This window comes from Mirounga angustirostris, unplaced genomic scaffold (assembly GCF_029215605.1).
Source record: "Mirounga angustirostris isolate CCGP_5_RB_7025 unplaced genomic scaffold, mMirAng1.0.hap1 SCAF_1, whole genome shotgun sequence".
Taxonomy (NCBI): Eukaryota; Metazoa; Chordata; class Mammalia; order Carnivora; family Phocidae; genus Mirounga; species Mirounga angustirostris.
Genome location: NW_026991709.1, coordinates 158,402,732 through 158,424,112, shown reverse-complemented (window position 1 = coordinate 158,424,112; position 21,381 = coordinate 158,402,732). Strand labels below are relative to the sequence as shown.

At 54.0% G+C, this 21,381-nt stretch overlaps 1 protein-coding gene across 2 annotated transcripts in view; it reads left to right on the top strand.

Annotated features, from left to right (window-relative positions):
• Positions 1 to 21,083, top strand: part of MGLL (monoglyceride lipase) — a 113,851-nt gene extending 92,768 nt beyond the window's left edge. For both annotated transcript variants that reach the window (XM_045904205.3, XM_045904207.3), the window contains 3 exons: positions 629 to 718; positions 14,478 to 14,693; positions 18,074 to 21,083. In XM_045904205.3, coding sequence (XP_045760161.1) covers positions 629 to 718; positions 14,478 to 14,693; positions 18,074 to 18,199 — 432 coding nt within the window. In that variant the 3' untranslated portion in view covers positions 18,200 to 21,083. The remainder of the gene's footprint in view (positions 1 to 628; positions 719 to 14,477; positions 14,694 to 18,073) is intronic.
• The last annotated feature ends 298 nt before the right edge of the window (positions 21,084 to 21,381 follow it).

The window sequence follows — 21,381 nt, the reverse complement described above, 5'->3', positions numbered from 1 at the left end:
CTGGGTGATTCTGTTCCTGCTGTGTATTTTTTTTTTTTTTTAAGATTTTATTTATTTATTTGACAGAGAGAGACACAGCGAGAGAGGGAACACAAGCAGGGGGAGTGGGAGAGGGAGAAGCAGGCTTCCCGCCGAGGAGGGAGCCCGATGTGGGACTCGATCCCAGGAACCTGGGATCATGACCTGAGCCGAAGGCAGACGCTTAACGACTGAGCCACCCAGGTGCCCCCCTGCTGTGTATTTTTAGGAACCCCAGAGAAGTGACTTGTGCCTAAGAACTCAGCTGGGCAGCTCCTGCAGAGAATTCCAAACCACAAGCGATGAGGGACTGCAGGGAGGGCAGCCACACAGGATCCGGAGCAGGCAAAAAATAGACATGGCATTCCTGCTGTCAGCCACGGCGGCCCACCTCCCGCCCGGCTCACCCACAGCACAGATCCGAGCCAGACTAAGTAGAGGCTGTCTGAATCAGAGCAGGGGAGTCCCGGGCTGTTCAGCCTTGGGAAGCGAACCTGGCTGATGTTCAGCTTGGGCGTCACTTTCCTTAATTTATTGTAAACTGTCCCGTGGGCAGAGCTGGACGTGGATGCCACCGAACTCACACCCCCTGTTTTCCCCTCCCCACTAGGTCTTTGCTGCGAAAGTTCTCAACCTTGTCCTGCCAAACATGTCCCTGGGCCCAATTGACTCCAGCATGCTCTCTCGGAATAAGACGGAGGTGAGTCTTTCTGAAAACCTGGGGGGACCAGCCCCGGTGGGAGACTGAGTAGTAGTTCCATCCATGGCTGTCTCCCACCCTTTCACTGAGGCCCTGCGTGAAGTGATGGGGACATGAAGATGCATGAGGTGCTGTGTGGCTTCAGGATTGGGCGGGAAGGGACAGGTGGTTATGATGCCCCAGCTGTACCCCGAACATGCAAAGGAGCAAATCAGATGAAATTGTGTGAATCAGCCAGGTCTCTTGTGGCTACAAGTGACAGAAACCCCACTCAAAGTGATTCAAGCAAAAAGAGGTATTTATTGGTGGATGGAACTAAAGGCTTCAGGCATGGCTGGATCCAGGGGCTCAAAAGTCTTGTTCACCATCTGTCTCTCCCCAACTCTCATATCCCCTGGTTTGGCTTCATTCCTAGGCAACCTTTCCCAAAGTGGAAGCAAGGATGGCCACCAGCAGCTTTACCTAAGCAACCCCAGCAGAAAGACAGTTTGTTGAAAAGCCAACAAATGTCTCAGGGCTGATTCTTATTGGCAGACTGTCCAGGCCTGACTTATTGTTCAGGAAAAGGAGTGGCGTTGACCCCATCCAACCTCATGGGTTCAGCGTATAGAAGGGCAGTTCCTGGGGGGCAAATTGGGATGATGGTAGCAGATTGGATTCAGACCAGGCCAAAAGTCATATGTCTATGGCTTGGGAGGTGGAAGCTGGTGCCAGAGGTGGAAGGGCTTCAGAGGAAGAGGGTTCCCGGCAAAGGTTACTGTGCTGATAAAGACCTGGCACAAAGGGAGGATAGCCCATTTGCGGAACAGTCAATAGTTCGGTTCAGCCACAGCAGAGAGGGCAGCAGGTGACTGGCAAGGGGTAAACTGAGGTCAGATCATAAGGCACCTCATGAACCCCTTCTCCTAAGAGCCACTGCCCTGCCAAGAATCCATCACAGCCCCCCAGGCAGAGCTGGGCTACCTTCTCTAAGAACTACACCAGCTGAAAGGAGCTCAGAAAAGGCAAGGTGGCTTTGAGAGAGAGAAGTTGGGAGGTTTTGCTATCTGGTTAATGTCACCACCTCTGGGACCAGGCACCAAGGTCAGCAGGGATAAGAGGTCAAGGTCAACTCATGTGCCTGAGATACTGAGTATAGTCCAAAACCCCAGAGATTTGGATGGGTCTGTTAAGAGACTGCTCAGCGAGCTGGCCCACTTCTCATCTAGCTGACGTCCAGCACCTTGCACTCTGCCTTTGATTGGGGGCTGGACAGGTGCCGAGAGCTCATCCAGCCACACAGGTGAGCTGCAGGGGCTAGCCTGAGAGCTTAGGTGGGTGTGCTCCTCCACCTGCTCTCTGCGGGGGCAGGGAGCCCAGTGGGCTCATGGCCAGTGGATAGGAGGCAACCCTGGGCTTCTGGAAGATACCAGAATTATCTTCAGGATTAAGCAAATCATTTTGCTACTCTTCTGCCTCAGTTTCCGCTCTTGCCTTAGGAGTTGGAAACCATGGAATCATTGGCTCCCCAAGACTCCTGGAAAATGGAGTGGGGTGCTCTGGTATTCCAGTGGCTTTCCTGGGTTTCCTCAGGACCTGAGCACTCAGGTTGTAACTTCATTGTAAAATGAGTCACTTAGAGAGTAGACAACTAAATGGGGATTGGCCTTAATGTGTGGGAAGAAGTCCTGATCAGAGGTCTGACTCCCGGACCGCTGAGGGCCACCTGTTTATAAATGATGCTGGCAAGAGACCCTAGGGGGTGGCGGGGCCTGTAGGGGGCCCCCCCGGGATGTCCCATCTGCCTAAGTCATCCACATTCATTTGAAACTTTTAATCCATTTTTAAAATCTACAATACCTCCCAAAGCCACATTTTGGGGCCAAATTTAAACCCCCAGGATCAAAGAATATTTGAGTAAAGAAAAAAAAATTCATTTCAAAAGGCCAATCTATACAGTGAAAAGGCACCACTTTAGGACCCAGAAACACTAAAGTCAAACTCGTGCTGTTCGATCTAATCCTGATGTGTGTGAATGAGGTGGACATTGACCCCATTTCGCAGATGAGGAGACTGGGACTCAGGGGTTAAGTAGGGGTTTACGTTGTCCAAGGGGCACAACTCCTCAGGGCCAGAGCTGAACCCATCTGATTGAAAAGCCTGCCTGGCTGCCTCCTTCCAGCTACCATGGACAATCACTAAGCTTTTTTTCCTGTCTCACAAGAGCAGGTGCACACAGCCCGTGGCTGTGGGCTGTGGCCCGTGTGCGGGGTTCACTTTGTGACGGAGGCTTTTCCACCTGCTGGCATCCCGAATAATGGCTCTGGCTTGAATGTGCGATCTCTAGTAAGACCAGTTATCTTTGCCTTAGCTGGCACAACAATGAGGGAGAGAGAGAGAGAGAGCGCGCGCGCACACTCTCTTTGACAGCTTTGAGATGAAACGTCTAGGTGCAAATTCAAATTGTTTATCTTACACCTGAAGGTACTTGGGCAAAAAGGAAGGGGGAAGAAAAGATAATGAAGTGATTCCAAACCCTCTTTGTTTACAAGGAGCAAATTTCAGAGCTTTTATCTCATTTTTGAGATAATGGAAAATTCCACTGAAGGCCTTACAGAAAACGGGAGTCTGGTGTGAACATAGAGCAAGCAGGCTCTTCCCCTACCCCCCGTCCAGCCCGCACCCCAACCCTGTGCACCCTCATTTCTCGGGTTTCTGAGCGGTCAGGCAAAAGGGGTGATTCTTTAGAAATGCTAATCCATTTCCCTGCTGGGAAGACTCGGAGGGAAGGCTGGACTCCAGTTGGAATAAACAAGGAGCAAGAGTTTCCATCCCTCCGCAGAGAAAATCAGCCCCTCGCTTGTTGCAGCTCTGAGACTCCCTTTGAACATTCTGCCTGAGCCTTAAAAATAGCAACGCCCAGGGGGAAAATGTGTTCAGAAAAGGCACCTCCCCGGATCTAACATCAGGGTGTCTTAAGGCCCATCTTTAGCTAAGATATTTCCCATGGAACCCTGCAGCTATAAAAGCCCCCAAAAGAAAAGAGACATTCACCTAACAAGCTCACTAAAGCAGGACCCGGTGGAAGGGGCCGCAGGCTCTTGGAAGATCTGGAAGTCTGTCTCTGGGGAAGCAGGCTGGCTCTGTCGTCCGAATGTTAAAAGCCTGACCTGCGTTTGGGCTTTACTGTGGCAAGTGTTCTCACGACCCAGCCAGACGTCATGGCCACCAGCCCACGGAGGCCCGTCCTCCCAGCACGTGCGAAGCCTCCAGGAATACAGGCCGAGATGCCTCACGTTGTCCCGACACCAGCCAGGGCACCACTGTCGTACCCTTCTCCCGAGTCACACACCCTAGCCCTTGTGTCCCGCCACAGCTCCCGGAAGTCAGTCTTACTACCAGTATTTGCATTTGTGGAGCGTGGGCCCAGAGAGGGCAAGTCACTTACCCAAGGACACGCAGCTACTAAGTAAGGATTTGAGCCCAGATCTCTCTACTCTGAGCCAAGTGCCCTTGGCATTAAAATCCTGAGAACAAAGAAGTTGCCACTCGGGCATTTTTTATGTTTGTCTACACATTTAGCATCCTTGGCCAGAACATTAGAGGGCTGACGTATTCACCATTCCACCCTCAACCGTGGGGTTTTCACAACGTGATGAATCCCTCCCACTCTGAGAAGCCTTGGATGTTCTAAATAGTTCTCCGGCCAAGGACACTGGGGCAAGAGGCGAAGAGGGGAGGCTGCTGACGATCTCCTCACCCTCAAACCACTGATAACCACCCAATTCCACACGCACAGAAGGCACCGCTTTCTCTGAGCTCCAGCCTGTGAACTGGATGCAGACTGGGAGGAAGACAGGGCTGTGATTATGATGAGACCCTCTACAAGGGGCATCTGCTGTGTGTACATTGAGGCAGTTTGTCTTTGGGACCACGTCTCTGTGTTCTATAAATACTCTGGCTGCCCTCCGAGCACATTCTGGCTGCTGGCACTCCTGCCGGTGAGGCCGTATGGCAAGATCCAGGCACCCGGATTGCTGTGAGCAGTGGCCAGCTCTCTTCCTTTCCTTCCTCCAGGGGGGCGCCGCCCTAGAACCCCGCCAGCGTTTCAGAGGTGCCCTGCGCTGAGGATGAGGCTCGCCTGCCCCTCTTGCCCACATGGCTCCCAGCCCGGCTGTGGGGAGGCCGTATCTGCCCATGGCCCTCGGAAGGCTCCTGCCAGGTCTTGGAAAGCGCGGCCATCACTGAGGCTTTTGACTAATTGTCACCACAGCTAAAGATAGGCCTCAGCCTCCCACTCTGTCCCCAGGACACAGCCTCCCACAGAAATCCCCTCTGAGAACCGGTTATTAACTTTCCAGCATGCCCGGTTTGGTTAGCTGGTTTTATTTTGTGACTCTCCATAATTCCTAGCTTACATTCCCTGCAGAGGACTTGTCTATTTGACGCAGCTGATAATTTACTAACACCTTAAAAAAAATAAATAACGGGCCGTTAGAATGTCTCTTGGCATGCCTGTCTCCATATGGGAGTGGCCAGCAGGGAGCCCAGGAACGGGTCTAACTCGGTCCTGTGCCTTGCATGCGAGGGGTCCGTGGACCCGCCCCCCGCCCCATGTTTGCTGCTCACAGCTCTCCTCCCGCCACCAACTCTGAGAGAGGCAGGTTCCCGCAGGCAGCGGACAAGCCAGTAAGTCAGCAGGAGTCCCAGCTGCCAGCCAGACCCACGACCACAGCGTGCTCTCCCCGCCCTGTAGCTTCTCTCCCAAGTACCCTCATGTGATCCAAGAAGAAAGAAGCTGCGCGCTTGGCTGGGTTCACATGGGAATACCACCTGGGCCAAGATCTCTCAAGACACCCTCCATCACCTCGAAGCCACCCGGGAGCTAAGATCTGGACCCCCATTTTCGTGAGGATTGGATGCAGCTGACTTGCTAAGCCTTGGCATAAATGGCCCAGCCAGACACAAGCCCCAAACAGCGGACTCTGCCCACAGGGGTCTCCCTGCCCCAAGCCTACCCAAGGGATGTTTGGCTCCCACTGGCAAACCTGAAAACTGGGAGTGTAGGGAAAGGAGCTTTCTCCATCAGCTTTAATTATGGAAAATTTCAAATCTACAGAAAAGTCACTGTGGTAGTACAATGCCCTCCCCTATACTCTTTCCTGAGATGCACCAATTGGAAATATTCTGCCATGCTTGTTCAATCCGTGCTTAAATATGAAAATATCAATATGGATATCTATTTTATCTCTTTCAAACTTTATTGTGGTAATATACACAGAACATAAAATTTAGCGTCTTAACCATTTTTAAATGTATAGTTCAGGGTCGTGAAGTACATTCACAGGGTTGTTCAGCCATATGCACCATCCGTCTCCAGAACTTTCTCATCTTCCCAAATGGAAACTCTGTCCTGAGTAAATAGTAACTCTCTGCTCCCCATCCTCTCCAGCCCCTGCCAGCCACCATCCTACTTTCTGTCACTATGAATTGGACTATTCTAGGGCCCTCATATGAGTGTGATCATATAGTATGTGTCCTTTTGTGACTGGCTCGTTTCACTTGGCACCATGTCCTCAAGGCTCATCCATGTCGTAGCATGTGTCAGAACTGCCTTTGTAAGGGCCGTTGAGCTGAGCATGTCCGATGGACACCTACATTGCTTCCACCTCTTGGCTACTGTGAATAATGATGCTGTGAACATGGGTATGCAAATATCTCTTCGAGACCCTGCTTTTGATACTTTTGGGTTTATGCCCCAAAGGGATTTGCATTTCTCTAATGACTAATGATGCTGAGCATCTTTTCATGGGTTTATCAGCTATTTGTGTATCTTCCCTGGAGAAGTGTTTATTCCTTTTTCTTTTTTTAATTAGGCTTTTTGTGTTTTGTTGTTGTTGAGTTATTGGAGCTCTTTATATATTCTAGATACTAACCCTTTATCAGTATATGGTTTGCAAGTATTTTCTCCCATTCTGTGGCTTGCCTTTCTACTATGTTAGTAGTGTTCTTTGATGCACAGAAGGTTTTCATTTTGATGTAGTCCAGCTTACCTCCCTTTTTCTTATGTTGCCTATGCTTCTGATATCATGTTCAAGAAATCATTGCCCAATCCAATGTCATGAAGTGGATACACTGTTTTGGCTGAACCTTTTGAAAATAAAGTTGCAGACACCAGGATCTTAAACTCCTGAATACTTCAGCGTGTATTGCCCAAGAGGAAGGACCCCAGAGGAGGATATGTACATGTAACCCCATGGCATTATCACACTTTGGACAAGTGACAATAATTCCCTACTCCATTCTCTATCTAGACCATATTCTGATTTCCTTAGTTGCCACCAATTTTTTATTTTAAGACTTGCGATCATGTGATCTTGCTGTTTTGTGACCAGCAGTTAGGGAGGTGGTCCTGTAAGATCCCTGTAATGCCTTCCTGTTCCCCTTACTGTTTATTCAGTTCCCAGGCCTCTGAAGAGGTGGCTGTGGTGTGACCAGGTGGAGAATATGGTGGCTGCTTTTCCCCTTCTCTTGGTGACCACTCAGGAGCTGTGTGTGAGTTCAAGGTCACAATTCAGGGAATGCCACTCCAAAGGAGCAAGCAGGGTCCGCATCACTCATGGTTGTGAAGACCCTCAGCCCTCCAGAAGGAAGCCCCAGAAACTTGTGGTGGGTTTGTGCAAACCACCTGCGCCCACGTGCCCAGGGTCATGACCTGCCAGCCCAGCTCAGGGCTCCAAAAGGCAGAGACCAGAATGTCCAGGAGTTTAAGCTTTAATAGAAAAAGTAATTCTTGGGAAAGAATGTTCAGTAATTCACATGCTCTTGGTTAAGTGGTAACTCATACACGTAGGCTGATCCCGATTAATCCTTTTTATATCCAGAAGGGAACTGCAGTGTCCTTATTTCTGACGGTTCTTGTCTAGCTCAAGAATTTCAAGCACCAAGGTTGGGCACCTACTCCGGTAGTCATAGCCTTGGGCCTCCTGCTGAACAGGGCTTTTGCCTTCAGTCGACCAACTTGGGGAGACTTTGGGCCAAGTTAGGCAAGACCCTCATTTCCCCTCTGCCATCCTGCAGGCGGCACGTCAGGTCAGCAAACTTTCGTGGAACCCCTGCTTCGGGCCAGGCCCTGAGCCAGAGGCTGGGAATAGCTGATGAGCCACCCTGTCTTCCAGGGTCATAGGGACAGAAAGAGACAGCAGTGGTTCTGGTAGACGACAAAGAGGTAGGCTGCATGCTCGGTGGGGGGAGCACAAGCTTTGCAGCAACGAGGCCTAAGTCCAGACCCAGCTCCCCGACTCTGTCTCTTTCTTTGTGCCCCAGCATGACCTTGGAAACCACACTCAGTGTCACTGGTCCTCAGGTGCCTTGGGGGCCAGGCTGCAGCCTGGTGCAGTGTAGACGCCACAGAGATGGGGGCTGTCATTACCACATCTGGCCTTACAGATACCGGAGCCTTAGGGACAGAAGTGCCAGCTTCCCCAGTGGTGTCTGGGCATGGGTCAATGGGAGGAAACACTTGAACTGGCCCCCAGGAGGGAGCAGGGCTCCCCAGCAGACAGGAGGAAGGACACGGAAAGGGGGATTCTGGAAACTGGAAATGTCAGGGGCAGCCCCAGTCTGTAGGTACAGAAGATGGGCACAGGAAGGAAGGACAGGAGCAGCGATGGCTCACGGTGCCCCAGGGGAGGGAGGCTTTCCGGAGGAAGGGGCAGTTGAGCTGAGCGTGGAAAGAGAAGAGAAACTCTACAGGCAGCCAGGCTGAGGAGACAGGTGGACGAGGCCCAGAAGTACTTGGGGAGCGGTGGGGGGGGTGTTGCAGGAGGCCATGGAGCAGTGGCTGGAGCCCATTGCTTGTGGCCTCCCAGGCCATGGCAGGAGTTTGGACTTGGCCCTAAAGCTGGCAGGAAGTGGTGTTCTCCAGGGCAGGGTTCTCTGGGCGCTGTAAGCCAGCTGGGGTGCGGGGGGAGGGTGGAATTGCTGAGGCCCAACAGGAGAGGACACATGGACAGGCAAGCTTGTGCTGGCGGCCCCAGGTAAGGCTGTCTTCCACGTTCAGTATGTTCCGTATTCAGGCCAATTTCAATGGTAAATTCTTATTTGCGTTTAGAATATTTCCGTAAGCCTGGCAGTCATGAGAACACAGCCCCACGAACCACAGGGAAAGCAACCGCAAGCAGCTCCAGAGAGCTGACCTTTTGTGGACGGGTGGGTTCCTCTGTCATGCCCAGCCGTTCTTCCTGAGATGAAGTAAAGAGGGACCTTTTCCTCTAGGCCTCCTGGTGTCATTCCAGCTGTGATCAGCCCCTCCGCCAGCTGTGGGCCAGCGAGCCCCCTATGGAGGTTCCCAGCTGCCACCCAGGGCCCAGAGGGCGGCTTCTCGGGCGGGTGGAGGAAGGTCGGCTTGCTCATCCGTTCATCTGCCCAGTGTCTGCCCTGGGCGGGCGGGGGTGGGCGGGTGGGGTGGGATGTTGGGTGAGGCTTGAGTGCAAGGCGCGCAAACACCTGACCGCCGTCGGGGGGCACGTGCGGGACTGGTGGGGGGCCAGGAGCCTGAGAGCCTGGGGAGGAAGGCCTCCCTGAAGGGGTGAAGTCGGCCCGGAGGGCTGAAAGCAGAGTAGACATCAGTGAGGCGAGGAGCGTCAGGCCGGAGAAGCACTGGAGACGGGCGAGGGAAGCCAGTGCATGGAGGATGGGATTTTCCCCACTACAGATTGCCCGCCTCTCCCACCATTCAACACAAAGATGGAGCATGAATGGATTGCCTCTGCAAAGACCTGCCAGTCCATTTTAGGCTCTCCCAGGGTTTCCCAAAGATCATTTGGATAGAGTTGCCATGCCCTCTCTCTCTCCTGCAGGCCAGAGAAAGTGATCTGATTTTTCCTGTGAAGAAAACAGATGGATTAACAGAGACCTAAACAATGGAGGAAGGAGGTGGGGATCCCAGGATGGATGGGCTCTAAAGCACAGGAGGAAGTGTGAGGCTTCCAGAGGAACAGGGAGAGATTCGAGGGAAGAAGGGTCAAAAAGCCCCAGCCGTAGACACATCTGTGGGTACCTCAGGGGAAATCACAGGAGATTAGGCCTGCGGGGCTACCTTTCTCTGTGAAGTGGGAGACCGTGTCCTGTGGGTCTGGGCCCTGAGGGTGCCCTCCATCCCCTTCAGCAGCCTGTGAAGGAAAGCAACCTCTGGGACCCACCAGGTCACTTCATTATCTGTCAGGCCCAGATGTTTCTGGTCCTCACCAGGGACCCACCTCTTTCTTTCCTGGCGAGGGCCACCTCCACAGCTCCTGGCCATCTGAGTGCACAAGACCCACCTTTACTTTCTCTTCTCTGGACAGGGAGCATAGCCTGGTGAGTGGTTAAGAAGGCTAACATGGAGCCCAACGGCCTGTGTTCTTATCCTGGCTCTGCCCCTTACTTGCTGTGTGACTTTGAGTGAGTCGCGTTGCCCCTCTGAGCTTTGGGCTCCTCACGTATAGAACAGTGGTAACAATACTAGTCCCTGCATGGGGTTCCGGAGAAGTTTCAATGAGCAAATACAAGTAAAGCACTTAATATAGCACCTGGGACAGAGTTAAGGGCTCAGTATGTGAGTTATTTTTAATATAATTTGAATCAAAAATTAATTTTGCTTTTCATCACAGACTGATTTTCTAAAAATAGGTCAAGAGAGTTGACTGTAGGGGTGGGGCCTATATTTTGCTCAACCAAAAGTTTAAGAAAACTCCCTGCTGTGGGTTGCAGCTATATTTACTGTGCTTTAGGGCAAAGTTTTCTTCCCAGAGAGAGACCATGGGCAGAAGTCAGAAGTCCCAGTTGGCACATCCCTCGCTGTCAAGTTCAACTTTGCTGACAGCCCTCAGAGCCTCAGAAAACAGCGAGGTACTAGAGGATCGCTAAACACACACAGGAGGCCAGGAAAACACTCACAGCTTATGAGATTATAGCCCAAGGAGAATCTTTGAGGTCCCTTCCACGGGGAAACTGAGGCCCAGGAAGGAGAAGGGCCTTACCCGAGGCCATGTGGGTTGGGGTCTCTGAAGCAGACTCCGCTCTACTTCTAGCAAAGAGTGGCTCTCCTCCCCTTGCTTCCCAGTGTCAGACTCAGATGCAACGCCCACATCATTACCACCACTGTAGACCAGACCCTGGGCTTGGCACTGGGGCTTTATCATTTCACTGAATCTCCCGAGGCACTTCCACTATTACCCCATTTCACAGATTGGCAAATTGAATCTAGAAGAGAAGAGCCTTGCCCAGATCACACAGCTAGGAGGTGTCAGGGCTGGTGGTCCTCACTCCTCTGGTCTTCCTTATATTGTTCAGTCGACTACCCCAAGAAAAAGGACTTCAAGTCTCAGCCAGTGGAGGTGCCCCAGAAGTCATTCATCTGGAGCAAGAATTCAGTTGCTTGGACTCAGATCAGCCTCTGGCTGGTGTGTCCCCAGCAGACACTGTTCTCAGCTGGAGGGACCAGCTGTGGTCCAAAAAATGGAGGGAACTGGGTGCGAGAGATAGTACCAAAGACTGGCTCTTTGGTATGTGTTTTTAATGAGACTTTTTATTTGGAGATAATTATGATTCATATGTACTTGTAAAAAAAAAATAATACAGAGGGATTCCAGATGGTGACATCTTGAAATCCCTAGGACAGTATCACAACCAGGATACTGACATTGATACAGTCAAGCCCCAGAACATCCCCGACCACAGTATCCCTCATGTTGCCCTTTATGGCCACATCCACTTCCCTCCCATCTCACCCCTCCTGAGCCCTGACGACCACTAACCTGTTCTCTCATTTTGTCATTTCGAGAATGTCATGGAAATGGGATCATACAGTAAGCCATCTGTTGGGACTGATTCTTTGGTCTCTGGTTTTGAATGGGCTAGTTCTGCTGACCAGTGGTCGGGGCTTGGACCTGGCTAGGAGGGAGAGCCCTGTCCATCTCCTTCCTGGGGGTGACAGGACACATCCCCTACCCTAAAAGGAGGACTTTGGGCAGATTTAGATCTTAAGCTCTCAAAAAACAAAGTCTGCCACGATTGGGCCAGAATGGTTACTTGGAGGGAGGGAGGGAGGGAGGGTTGGGCCCTCTGAGCCTCAGTTTTCCCACATGGTACAGCCCTCCCGTCCCTGCTGGTCCCAGTTTCCCTCTGCCCCTTGCCTTCCACCCAGGTTCACACCAGGGCCTGCCCTTTCCCCAACACATCTGCTGGTTCCTTCCCCGGGCCCATAATAGACCATTGTGTAAACAGGGCCTACGTGATCAAGACATGGAAAAAGGAAGCAGGAAGACATGGCAGGAAGCCACTTGGACTGTCAGAGCAATTAAACCCAGGAGCAGACTCCTGGAGGGCCCTCGCATGCCCGGGAAGGTCTGGGTCAGCAGGGCAAAGTGTTGGGCGGCTTCAGGCAGGACTTAATGGGCTCTGGCCCTGTGCGCTCATTAGCACACATTCCTGGCAAGCAGCGCTCTGCAGCTTCACATGGAGCGCTGTTAGCCCGGGCTCACCAGCCTGCTGGGACCAGACCACACAATGGGGGTTTAACAGGAGAGAGGCTTATTCCTCTGCACAGTGACCTCTCATGGCCAGTGGCACCCATCTTTTTTTTTTTTTTTTTTAAGATTTTATGTATTTATTTGACAGAGAGAGACACAGCGAGAGAGGGGGCACAAGCAGAAGGAGTGGGAGAGGGAGAAGCAGGCTTCCCACGAGCAGGGAGCCCGATGTGGGGCTCGATCCCGGGACCCTGGGATCATGACCTGAGCCGAAGGCAGATGCTTAACGACTGAGCCACCCAGGCACCCCGGCACCCATCTTTTTGCTCACTGTTTCCAGGGTGCAGCCCTCGTCTGTGTGGCCTCACCTCTCTCCCTGCTCCACCCGTGTTCCGCCCTCGCCGGTGGGACGAGGGAAAGGGGCAACAGGAGGACAAGCCTTGACCAGAGCGCCTGGCACTGCTGCTCACTTCCTATTGGCTGGGATTTGGTCACATGATGACACCACTGCAAGGGAGGCTGGGAAATGTAGTCCTTTCTTCTGAGTGGTAGTATTGCCAACTAAACACCCAGGGTTCTATAGGGGAGAACAAGACTTGGGAAACTAATGACAGGTTCTTCCTCTGCAAAACAGGGATCACGAGAGCCATTCCTCCTCATACAGCGTGCTTATGAAGGTTGTGAAGGTGAAACGGGTTGAGCACTTAGTGCCAAACTTGTAGGAGAGCTCAGAATAAATGTTAGCTATCCTTATTTCTTTTTACCAAATGAGATCCTGCATGTGACACCCTGGCCCCATGCTGAGCACAGAGTATGTGTCGGGTCATGGGTGCTGCAGTTGCCATTGTTCCTATTAGCGTCAGTTTACGACAGACTTCCAGTCCAGGGCTCTCTCGTGGACGCTATAGCCCTCTCCCCAAGCAGGTTTCCTCACAGACCCCGAATGATCTCCTGCTGCGGCCATGCGCTGCCCCCACACTGCCCCCTCCAGTCCCATCCTCTCAGCCCTCAGACAGATGGCCCGGCCCTGCAGGAGTCACACCAGCTCAGCTGCAGGGAGTGGCTAATCCCTCTCGTGTGGCTTTTCTCGAATGGTCTGGTTTGCCATGCTCAGTCCCCCAGCATGGGAGGAATCTGGGGATGGCACGGGCGACCCAGGACAGCCTGTCTGCTCAGGGCACGGATCTAGGATTCTGGCTCAGGCCCTGTAGGGGTTAGTGAAGAAGGGGAGATGGAGCTCCCGCGTTCGAAGAATCAGAGTCAGAACACAGTGGATACTCTGGCGGCCTCACGAGGTCCTGTGGTCCTGACACCACAGGGCACTTCTCCAACTAGCTAAGAAAGAACCCATTGGCAAGGAGGAGGAAAGTGGGTGAAGGGGCGTTGTGGTCTCACACCTGCCCACATGGGCCTCAGAGAGTTCTAGAAACTTGTTACCCAGATTCTGACAGATGCCCCATCTCAGGCCATAGTAAGCAGGCAGCTCACTGTCCCCTCAAAGGCAGGAGGAGTCAAGGCAGAAACTAATCTGGGCTAGAGAGAGCAGGACAGGGTGCCAGAGCAGCCTGGGTAGGCTTATGAGCCGTGAACAGGGACAGTGTCAGGGTCAGGTCCAGTGGGCTGATGGTTAGGAGGGAGGATGCGCCTCCAGGCACATCCCACGAGGGGGCAGACATGACTGAGGGTGGCAACAAGCTCCTTGTCAGGGTGGCAGGCAACCTCTGCAGCCCAGACCTGCCGTGAGCTTTGCTGCTCCTAAAGTTCATGGGGCAGGGCCCTGCTGTGTGCCTTCAGGACCCCTCCTGCCAGCCCCGGGCCTTCCAGCAGTTCGTGTGGGCTCCTTGCCCACTCCAAACAGGCAGACACTAAGTCGAGGAAGAAAACAAAATCCACACAAACTAACACCAAAACATCTTTAGAGCTATTCCTGAGGGAAATCATCAAAGCAAACAATATGATGCTGCTCACATCTTTTAAATGACAAATGCCTGCTTTGGAACTGTCTGTGGGCACATGTATGAATGTGGAACGCAGTAGAGCCTGGAAGAAGAGGCACCGGAAGTAGTGCAGGTCCGGGTTCTGGAAGGGCCGGCCATGCTGCCCATTCTCGGCACCCACACCCCAGACCGAGCTCACTCGAATGGAATCAGCCGCTCAGGCTGGAGTGGAAGGAAGACTACCAGGGAATAGGTCTGTGCCTCTGGACAGGGAGCCCCCCCGCCCCCTAGCCACAAATTGATGGAACGCTCTCTCTCTTCTACCTGCAGGTGGACCTTTATAACTCGGACCCGCTCAACTGCCGGGCAGGTCTGAAGGTGTGCTTCGTCATCCAGCTGCTCAACGCCGTCGCGCGGGTGGAGCGGGCCCTCCCCAAGCTGACCTTGCCCTTCCTGCTGCTCCAGGGCTCTGCTGATGGCCTTTGTGACAGCAAAGGGGCCTACCTGCTCATGGAGTCCGCCAAGAGCCAGGACAAGACACTCAAGGTGAGCAGCCGCCCCCCCACTTCCCCAAGGCAGGGGGGAAGGTGGCACCCCATGGGGCCCCCCCGGGGAATAAGCACCAGGAATCCCAGGCATCTGTTAATTCTAAGGGAGTGCATGAGCCACTAGCTGACCGTTCTCATGACCAAGCTTGAAAGGAAGGAGGAGGGAACACTGAGAAGTTGTCAGGTCAGGAAGAGCACCCACAGCCGGGCATTGAGCAAAAGAGGCCTCCCGAGGGCACGTCTTCAGCTCTGTCATGACCAAGGGTCAAGGGCGTGTGTTCTGCCTGGCCTCCCTACTCGCTGGCCTTCTGCACCAGCAGCAACAGCTCCAGCCCAGCTGCCACCACCAGGGGCTCTGAGCACAAAGGGGCGGGGGCCCTGGTGGGATCTGGTCTGCGAGGGACTCAAGAGCATGTCCCGCAGAGGGGACAGCACCTGTGGCCGTGTCAGACGCAACAAACTGCAAGGGACCACCTCGGCGCACCTTTTGCGATGGCAGATGTAGTCATGGGGTTAAGATGTGCCCATTTTGTTTGCCTGGTGGAACTGGGAAGAGCCCCCGCTGGAGGAGCACCTGCTGTGTACCCGTCAAGCGACACAGCTGAAGGTGGCTCTGTGTGGCTGGCTGGGCAGACACAGCCCCGGGGTGCCCTCCCGAGCAGACATGTCTTTGACCGTGCTGCCACAGCCTGAGCAACCACACGTGGGGGCCCTGCGTCCAGGGCATTTCCTGCTCGGTTATAAGGAGAGCAGGCAAGTCGCACAGAGCCCACACCTACTCAGTGGTGGAGTCGGGATTCGAACTCAGGTCCTCTGCTCGAGCCCCCGGCCCTCTCCACCCTGCACCTCGCTGACCAGAGACGCTCGCATCCCTGCCAACCATCAAGTGCTCCCCTTGTACCATTAGGAAGTGCAGACCCTGGCCCGCACCAACCAGCAGATGCAGATTCGTGGATGAAGAGAAAGGAGAAAAGGGAAAGGAAAGCAGGCTGGTGGTAGTGGCGGAGGGCGTGAAAAGGCAGGCGGACCTGCAGCCGGGGTGGGATCCTCCCGCTGCCCACCTTGGCCTTGGCACCAGGAAGACCACTCAGTTCATCATTAATTCAGCTACTCATGGGCACCTACTCTGTGCCAGGCCAGGGGAACCGACAGGCCAAGTCCGACTCTCCCATGCGACCTGCGTCCCAGCAGGATGAGCAATAAACAGAAACCTGACCAGGATGATGATGCAGGGGGTCGGTGCCACGGGTGGGCTGGGTGATCAGAGGGAATGGTGAAGCTCTTACTTCAGATGGGGTGCACAGGGAGAATGGCAGACGGGCATTCCTGACCAAGGGAGAACGAGCCCAAAGACCCCAGGTTGGTGAGATCGCGGTGTGTTTAAGCAGCCAACAGGGGGCGCTGTGAGCCAATCAAGGGAGTGGTGGCCTGTGTCCCTGGAGAGTCAGGACATTTTCTCTCCGTTCCGTGGGGACCGCAGGAGCGTCTGGAGCTGGAGAGCGGCCTGTACTGACTTCAGTTCTCCAGGCGTCCTCACAGCTGCCATATGGAGACAGGTGTAGAGGGTGGAGGCCAGCTGGGAGGGACGGTGATAGAGGGACCAGGGTGAGCCCCGGGCGGTGGGCTTCGCAGCATGTGTTCTGAAATGGGGAACACTGGGAGAGAGAGCTAGGGAATATTGAGAATTCCATTTTGAGCTACCTATTAGAGAGTTCTATTAGAAATTTGAAAAAAGACCAGGGTGTCTGGGTGGCTCAGTCACTTAAGCATCTGACTCTTGATTTCAGCTCAGGTCATGATCTCAGGGTTGTAAGATCGAGCCCTGCATCAGGCTCCGTGCTGAGCGTGGAGTCTGCTTGAGATTCTCTCACTCTCCCTCTGCCCCTCCCCCGCCCCCCACGCTTTCTCTCTCTCCGGATGGAAGGACGGAACGAAGGAAGGAAGGAGGAGGGAGGAAGGAGAGAGAGAGAGAGAAGAAAGAAAGAAAGAAACAAACAAAGAAACAAACAAAGAAACAAAGAAACAAAGAAAAGAGATAAAATAAAAGAAAGAGAAAAGAAAGAAAAAAAAGAAAAGAAAGAGAAATTCAGAAAAAGAAAGGAAAGCAGGGTCTCTAAAAGATACTCACACACCCATGTTCATAGAGGCATTATTCACAGCAGCCAAGAGGTGGAAGCAGCCCAGGTGTCCATCGATGGTTGAGTGGATAAATCAAATGGGGTCTAGACCAACAATGGAATAGTGTTCAGCCTTAAAAATGAATGAAATTCTGACTCACGTCATGACACGGATGAACCTTGGAGACATTATGCTCAGTACAATAAGCCAATTGCAAAAGAAAAAGTGCTGTATGATTCCACTTGTGTGAAATATCTAAAGTAGTCAAAAAACCATAGAAGTAGAAAGTAGAATGATGATTGCCCAGGGCAGTGGGGAGTGAGGAGAGGGAATTTAACGGGGCCAGAGTTTCAGTTTTGCAAGATGAAGAAGTTCTAGAGATTTATTGCACAACCACGTGAATATACTTAACACTACTGAACTGTACACTTAAAAATGATTAAGATGGCAAATTTTATGCTGCGTTTCTTACCACAGTATTAAAAAAAGGAAATTTGGAGGTGCCTATTAGCAGTCCCACTGGAAATGGCAAACAGTCAGTCAGATATACACATCTAGAGTTCAGAGAGAGGTCTGGCTGGAGAGAGAAATTCCTGAGTCACCAGCACATGGATGGTTTTCAAACCACGAGAACGGACGAGGTTACTCCAGGGAGGGAGAAGGAGGGCCACGGCCACGCCTGTGGGCCACGCCAGCCTACAGAGGTCAGCAAGGCCATGGGTAAGCCTAGACTGAGACGGGGCTGCTAGCGAGGCAGGTAGACAACCAGGAGGGTAGAAAGCCGCAGTGCAAACCACAGGGGAAGAGTGTTTCTAGAAGGTTAACTCTGGTCAACTTTTGAATGAAGCTGAGAAGTTAAATCATATGAAAGCAAACAGTGTTCCCTGACCCCTGCGACGTGAAGGTCACTGGAGCCCATGCCAAGAACGCTCGCTGAGGGCTGGTGGGAGTGAAAGGCAGGTTGGAATAAGCTGAGCACCAGATGGAAGGCGGGGCTGTGTAGACAGAGAGTAGAAATCACCCTTTAGAGATGGAGGCACAGACGGGTCTGTAGCTAGAGAGAGAAAGAGGGTCAAGGGAGGGTGTGAGTTGATTTAAGAAAGGGAGCGCTAGAACATGATGGGACATTTAAATGTGTTTGAACCATCATCTGATCAGAAGGCAATGACAGCGCACCTGGAGCACTGGCGTGCTGCCCCCGGCCCCCTGCCTGCACTGTCCCCTCCTGGGGCCCTGACTTCCTGTCTTTCCCGATTGCAGATTTACGAAGGTGCCTACCACGTTCTCCACAAAGAGCTTCCTGAAGTAACCAACTCCGTCTTCCATGAAATAAACCTGTGGGTCTCCCAAAGGACAGGGGCGGCGGGAACAGGGTCCCCCCCCTGAGCGCACCGGCTGCGTGGCCGGCCCACGGTCGGGGAAGTGGGCAGAGGACGGGCGGAGGCTGGCTTCTCACATGTGGCTTGCCAGGGGGAGGGGGGAGGAAATCACAAATTGGAGGAATCCCTAGCACAATTTTGTCCTATACCAGGCTGTCCGCTTCTGGGTCTACTCTGAGGGGTAGACACTTTGTGTAAAAACAGAGAAGGGCCACAGGTAGTTTCCCAGGGACAGAATGTGCTCCAGTGTCCTTAAAACCAAGCGACGAAGCCTCTGCCCTGCCCTCCCGCCCCCGCCCCCCCAGGGTTCCCAGGAATTCCTGGTGTTCCTCGGACACCTGACTGCAATAATTGGAGGAGTCTCCTCTCCTGCCCTCCCCGCCAGCCCCCACCCCAGGACCCTCCCCAACTGGCCCCGCTCCATGGCTTTTCTCTGGCCGTGGGACGAGGTGGCAGGTATCAGCTCCCCCGGGGCAGACGCACGTGCCCTCCGAGGCCCAGAAAATGCCCGGGACTTCCTTGGCGTGAGGAGCCTCCCGTGACCCATGTCAGCTCCCGGTCAGCCTGGAGCTGGGCTTTGGGACAGGAGGAGGCTTGGCCCAGAAAGAGAACTGGGCAGGAACCCCCTCCTTGCTGCCAGGGAGCCTGAGGCTGCCCACCGAGTGCTTTACATATATTCAGAGGCTGCCTTTCCTTGCGTGACTAACGGTACCTGACACTATGAGAGGGTAACGGTGTTGAAGATGAAGTGTCTAGTATGTAATGTATCTTCTAAAGCAGAGACTATTTAGGTGGGTGGGTGGGACCAAGGGGGGCCTTGAAGGCGTTGGAGCCTGATGCCCCTGCACAGGACGGGGACAGGCTGGCCGCAGGGCCCAAGGTTGAGGCGCTGGGCTGCAGCCCCGGGGAGTGGGGCCCCGAGCCTCTCCCTGCCTGGGCCCGTAGCCGCCCTGGGAGCCTCGGGGCCGGCAGCACAGCTACCTCTGGTGGCAGAAGAAGAGAGTCCCGCCGCGGGGGCCCTGCCCAGGGCCACAGGCCCCGGAGGCCACGGCCGCATGGGCCCGCCTTTCCCAGCAGAGGGCCCCGCCGCGCCTGGCCTGCCTTTCTCAGGGGCCAACACCACCCTGCCCGCCCCGGGCCCTCACTTAGCGCCAGCAATAAATGGGGATCACTGCCCACTGCCGGAGGACTTTCACTTTCAAAAGGGACTGTTGTTACCTCAGGAGGCTCCTTAGTGCACATATGACCCTGGGAGGGGGTGGAACCACGAGGGGGCCCCTGCTCGGCCGCGGGGTGCAGTCCAGGGGCCTCGAGGCCCTGGACGAGGCGGCCGCTCCCCTGCCAGGCCCTCTGACTTTGGAGGCTGGGAGTTGGGGCTCCCACCCGTGTTCCTTCAGCGGTGCGAACTGCTGCCTTTCACCCACGCCCTGTTCTTCTGGGGCTTGCTCCGGGTCCTCAGAGAGGGGGTCCCCCCTGCTCTCCTTCCAGGGGCCCTGACCACACCATGGTGTAGCCAAGCGCTAGTCACCCTCCAGCGGGCACACCCCGGTCCCCAATGGAAAGTCCTACCGGCCTGGGGGCTGAGATTTGTGCTCCTCTGCCCCTCTGGTGGGGGCGGGCAGGGCCCACGGCCACAGACAGAGACTTTCACTGCCCCATCTCACTTCTCTGGCTTCTCTTTGGATGAGAAAAATGTAAAAAAATGCGCTGAGGGAGAAGGCCAGCCCCCGCCTATTCCAACTGCGCCACTGTGTGAATGTTTCTGCTCCTCAGCTGAGGAAAAGCAGAAATGCCACCCACAAACCCACAAAGCCCCCAAACCTCGAGACGTCCCTGAACCCAGAATTCTCCCTCAGAGCTGTGATAGCGTGGGTCACACAAAGTCGCCGCGCTTCCCGCCCCCGCCGCCTCTCCCAGAGCATGTGCCGGCTCGGTCATTTCTCAAATTAAATATCAGGCACATGGTTTGACCGGGAATCATTTGGATTCATGGATTTATTTATATGAAAGCTCTGACAGAGACAAATTCAGTCACCTTTACATATCTGGTTAAAGGTTAAAAAATTGCCTATACTGAAAAGAAAAAAGAATTATTTGGAAGCAGGACTGTCTCCTAATATATGAGGGGACAGGGACGTGGCCACACCAGCCGCTGAATGGGAGCAGGTGTGGGAGGCAGACACCAGCTGTGTGTGAAGTCCCACCTGGGGCCACACCAGGGCCATGGGCCCGCCTGTCCTGGGGGAGCTGTGCGAGTCTCGAGTTCATTCTTAGTGGGGACGGCTCCATGCTGACACTGGGAGCTTCAGAGTCAGGCCTTCACCCCGACGAGGAGCTGAGTTTGGAAGGGAAGCAAGGTCATACCTGGCCCGGCCTCGAGAAGGTGAGAGGAAGGACCCAGGAGACGCGCACCTATCGGGACCCTAGGCCCCAGCACTGACGTGGGTGCATCACCTTCCTCTGGAGTCATGCTGGTCCATACAGAAACCATGGGGTTCATGCCTGACAGTCTCTCTAGGAAAAGATGCCCCCTGCAGCGGGAATGGGGGGGGTTGCTCCTTTGCAGGGATGGGGGTGGTCACGGGTCCCCTGTCCAGCTTCTGGGGGGCACCAGGGCACGCCTTGAGAGCACCGAAGGATGCCAGGAAAACCTGCCTGCTCTGCTCTGCACCCGTGTCAAGGTCCCACGCTACCTTTTCTCTCTCTCACCAATCACTAACATACACCCGTTCGGGTCACCGTGATCTTCTAAGCAGTTTGCCAGTTACTGTCTCTGCAGCTCAGTCGCATCCCTCCGTGTGTATGGTTACTGGGGACTCACCATCAGTTCAGAACTATCAAAGGAACCATGTATGCCACAGCTAATCCTAATAAACCGGGTGTTTTCTGCACGGTGGTGTCGTCCGTCTGTCTGATCCGAGACCACAGCGCTCCCTGGACAGAGAACAGCAGGCCCTCTTGCAGGCCACTATTGCTGTCTGGGCTGAGCCAGTCATCTGACCCAAGCCAGGGGGTAGGGACTGGATTTTCCCTCTGCCGTTCTTGGGGACTTGTGCCCGGAGAAGACTGCACGCGTGCTTTCTCCTCCCGACTTGGCCGGGGCCGCCCCCAGCTCTAGACTCCATGGTTGCTGCCCCCCCTTGTGGCCCCACCCGGGCGGCTCCACTCGGCCACGCGCCCGTCTCAGCT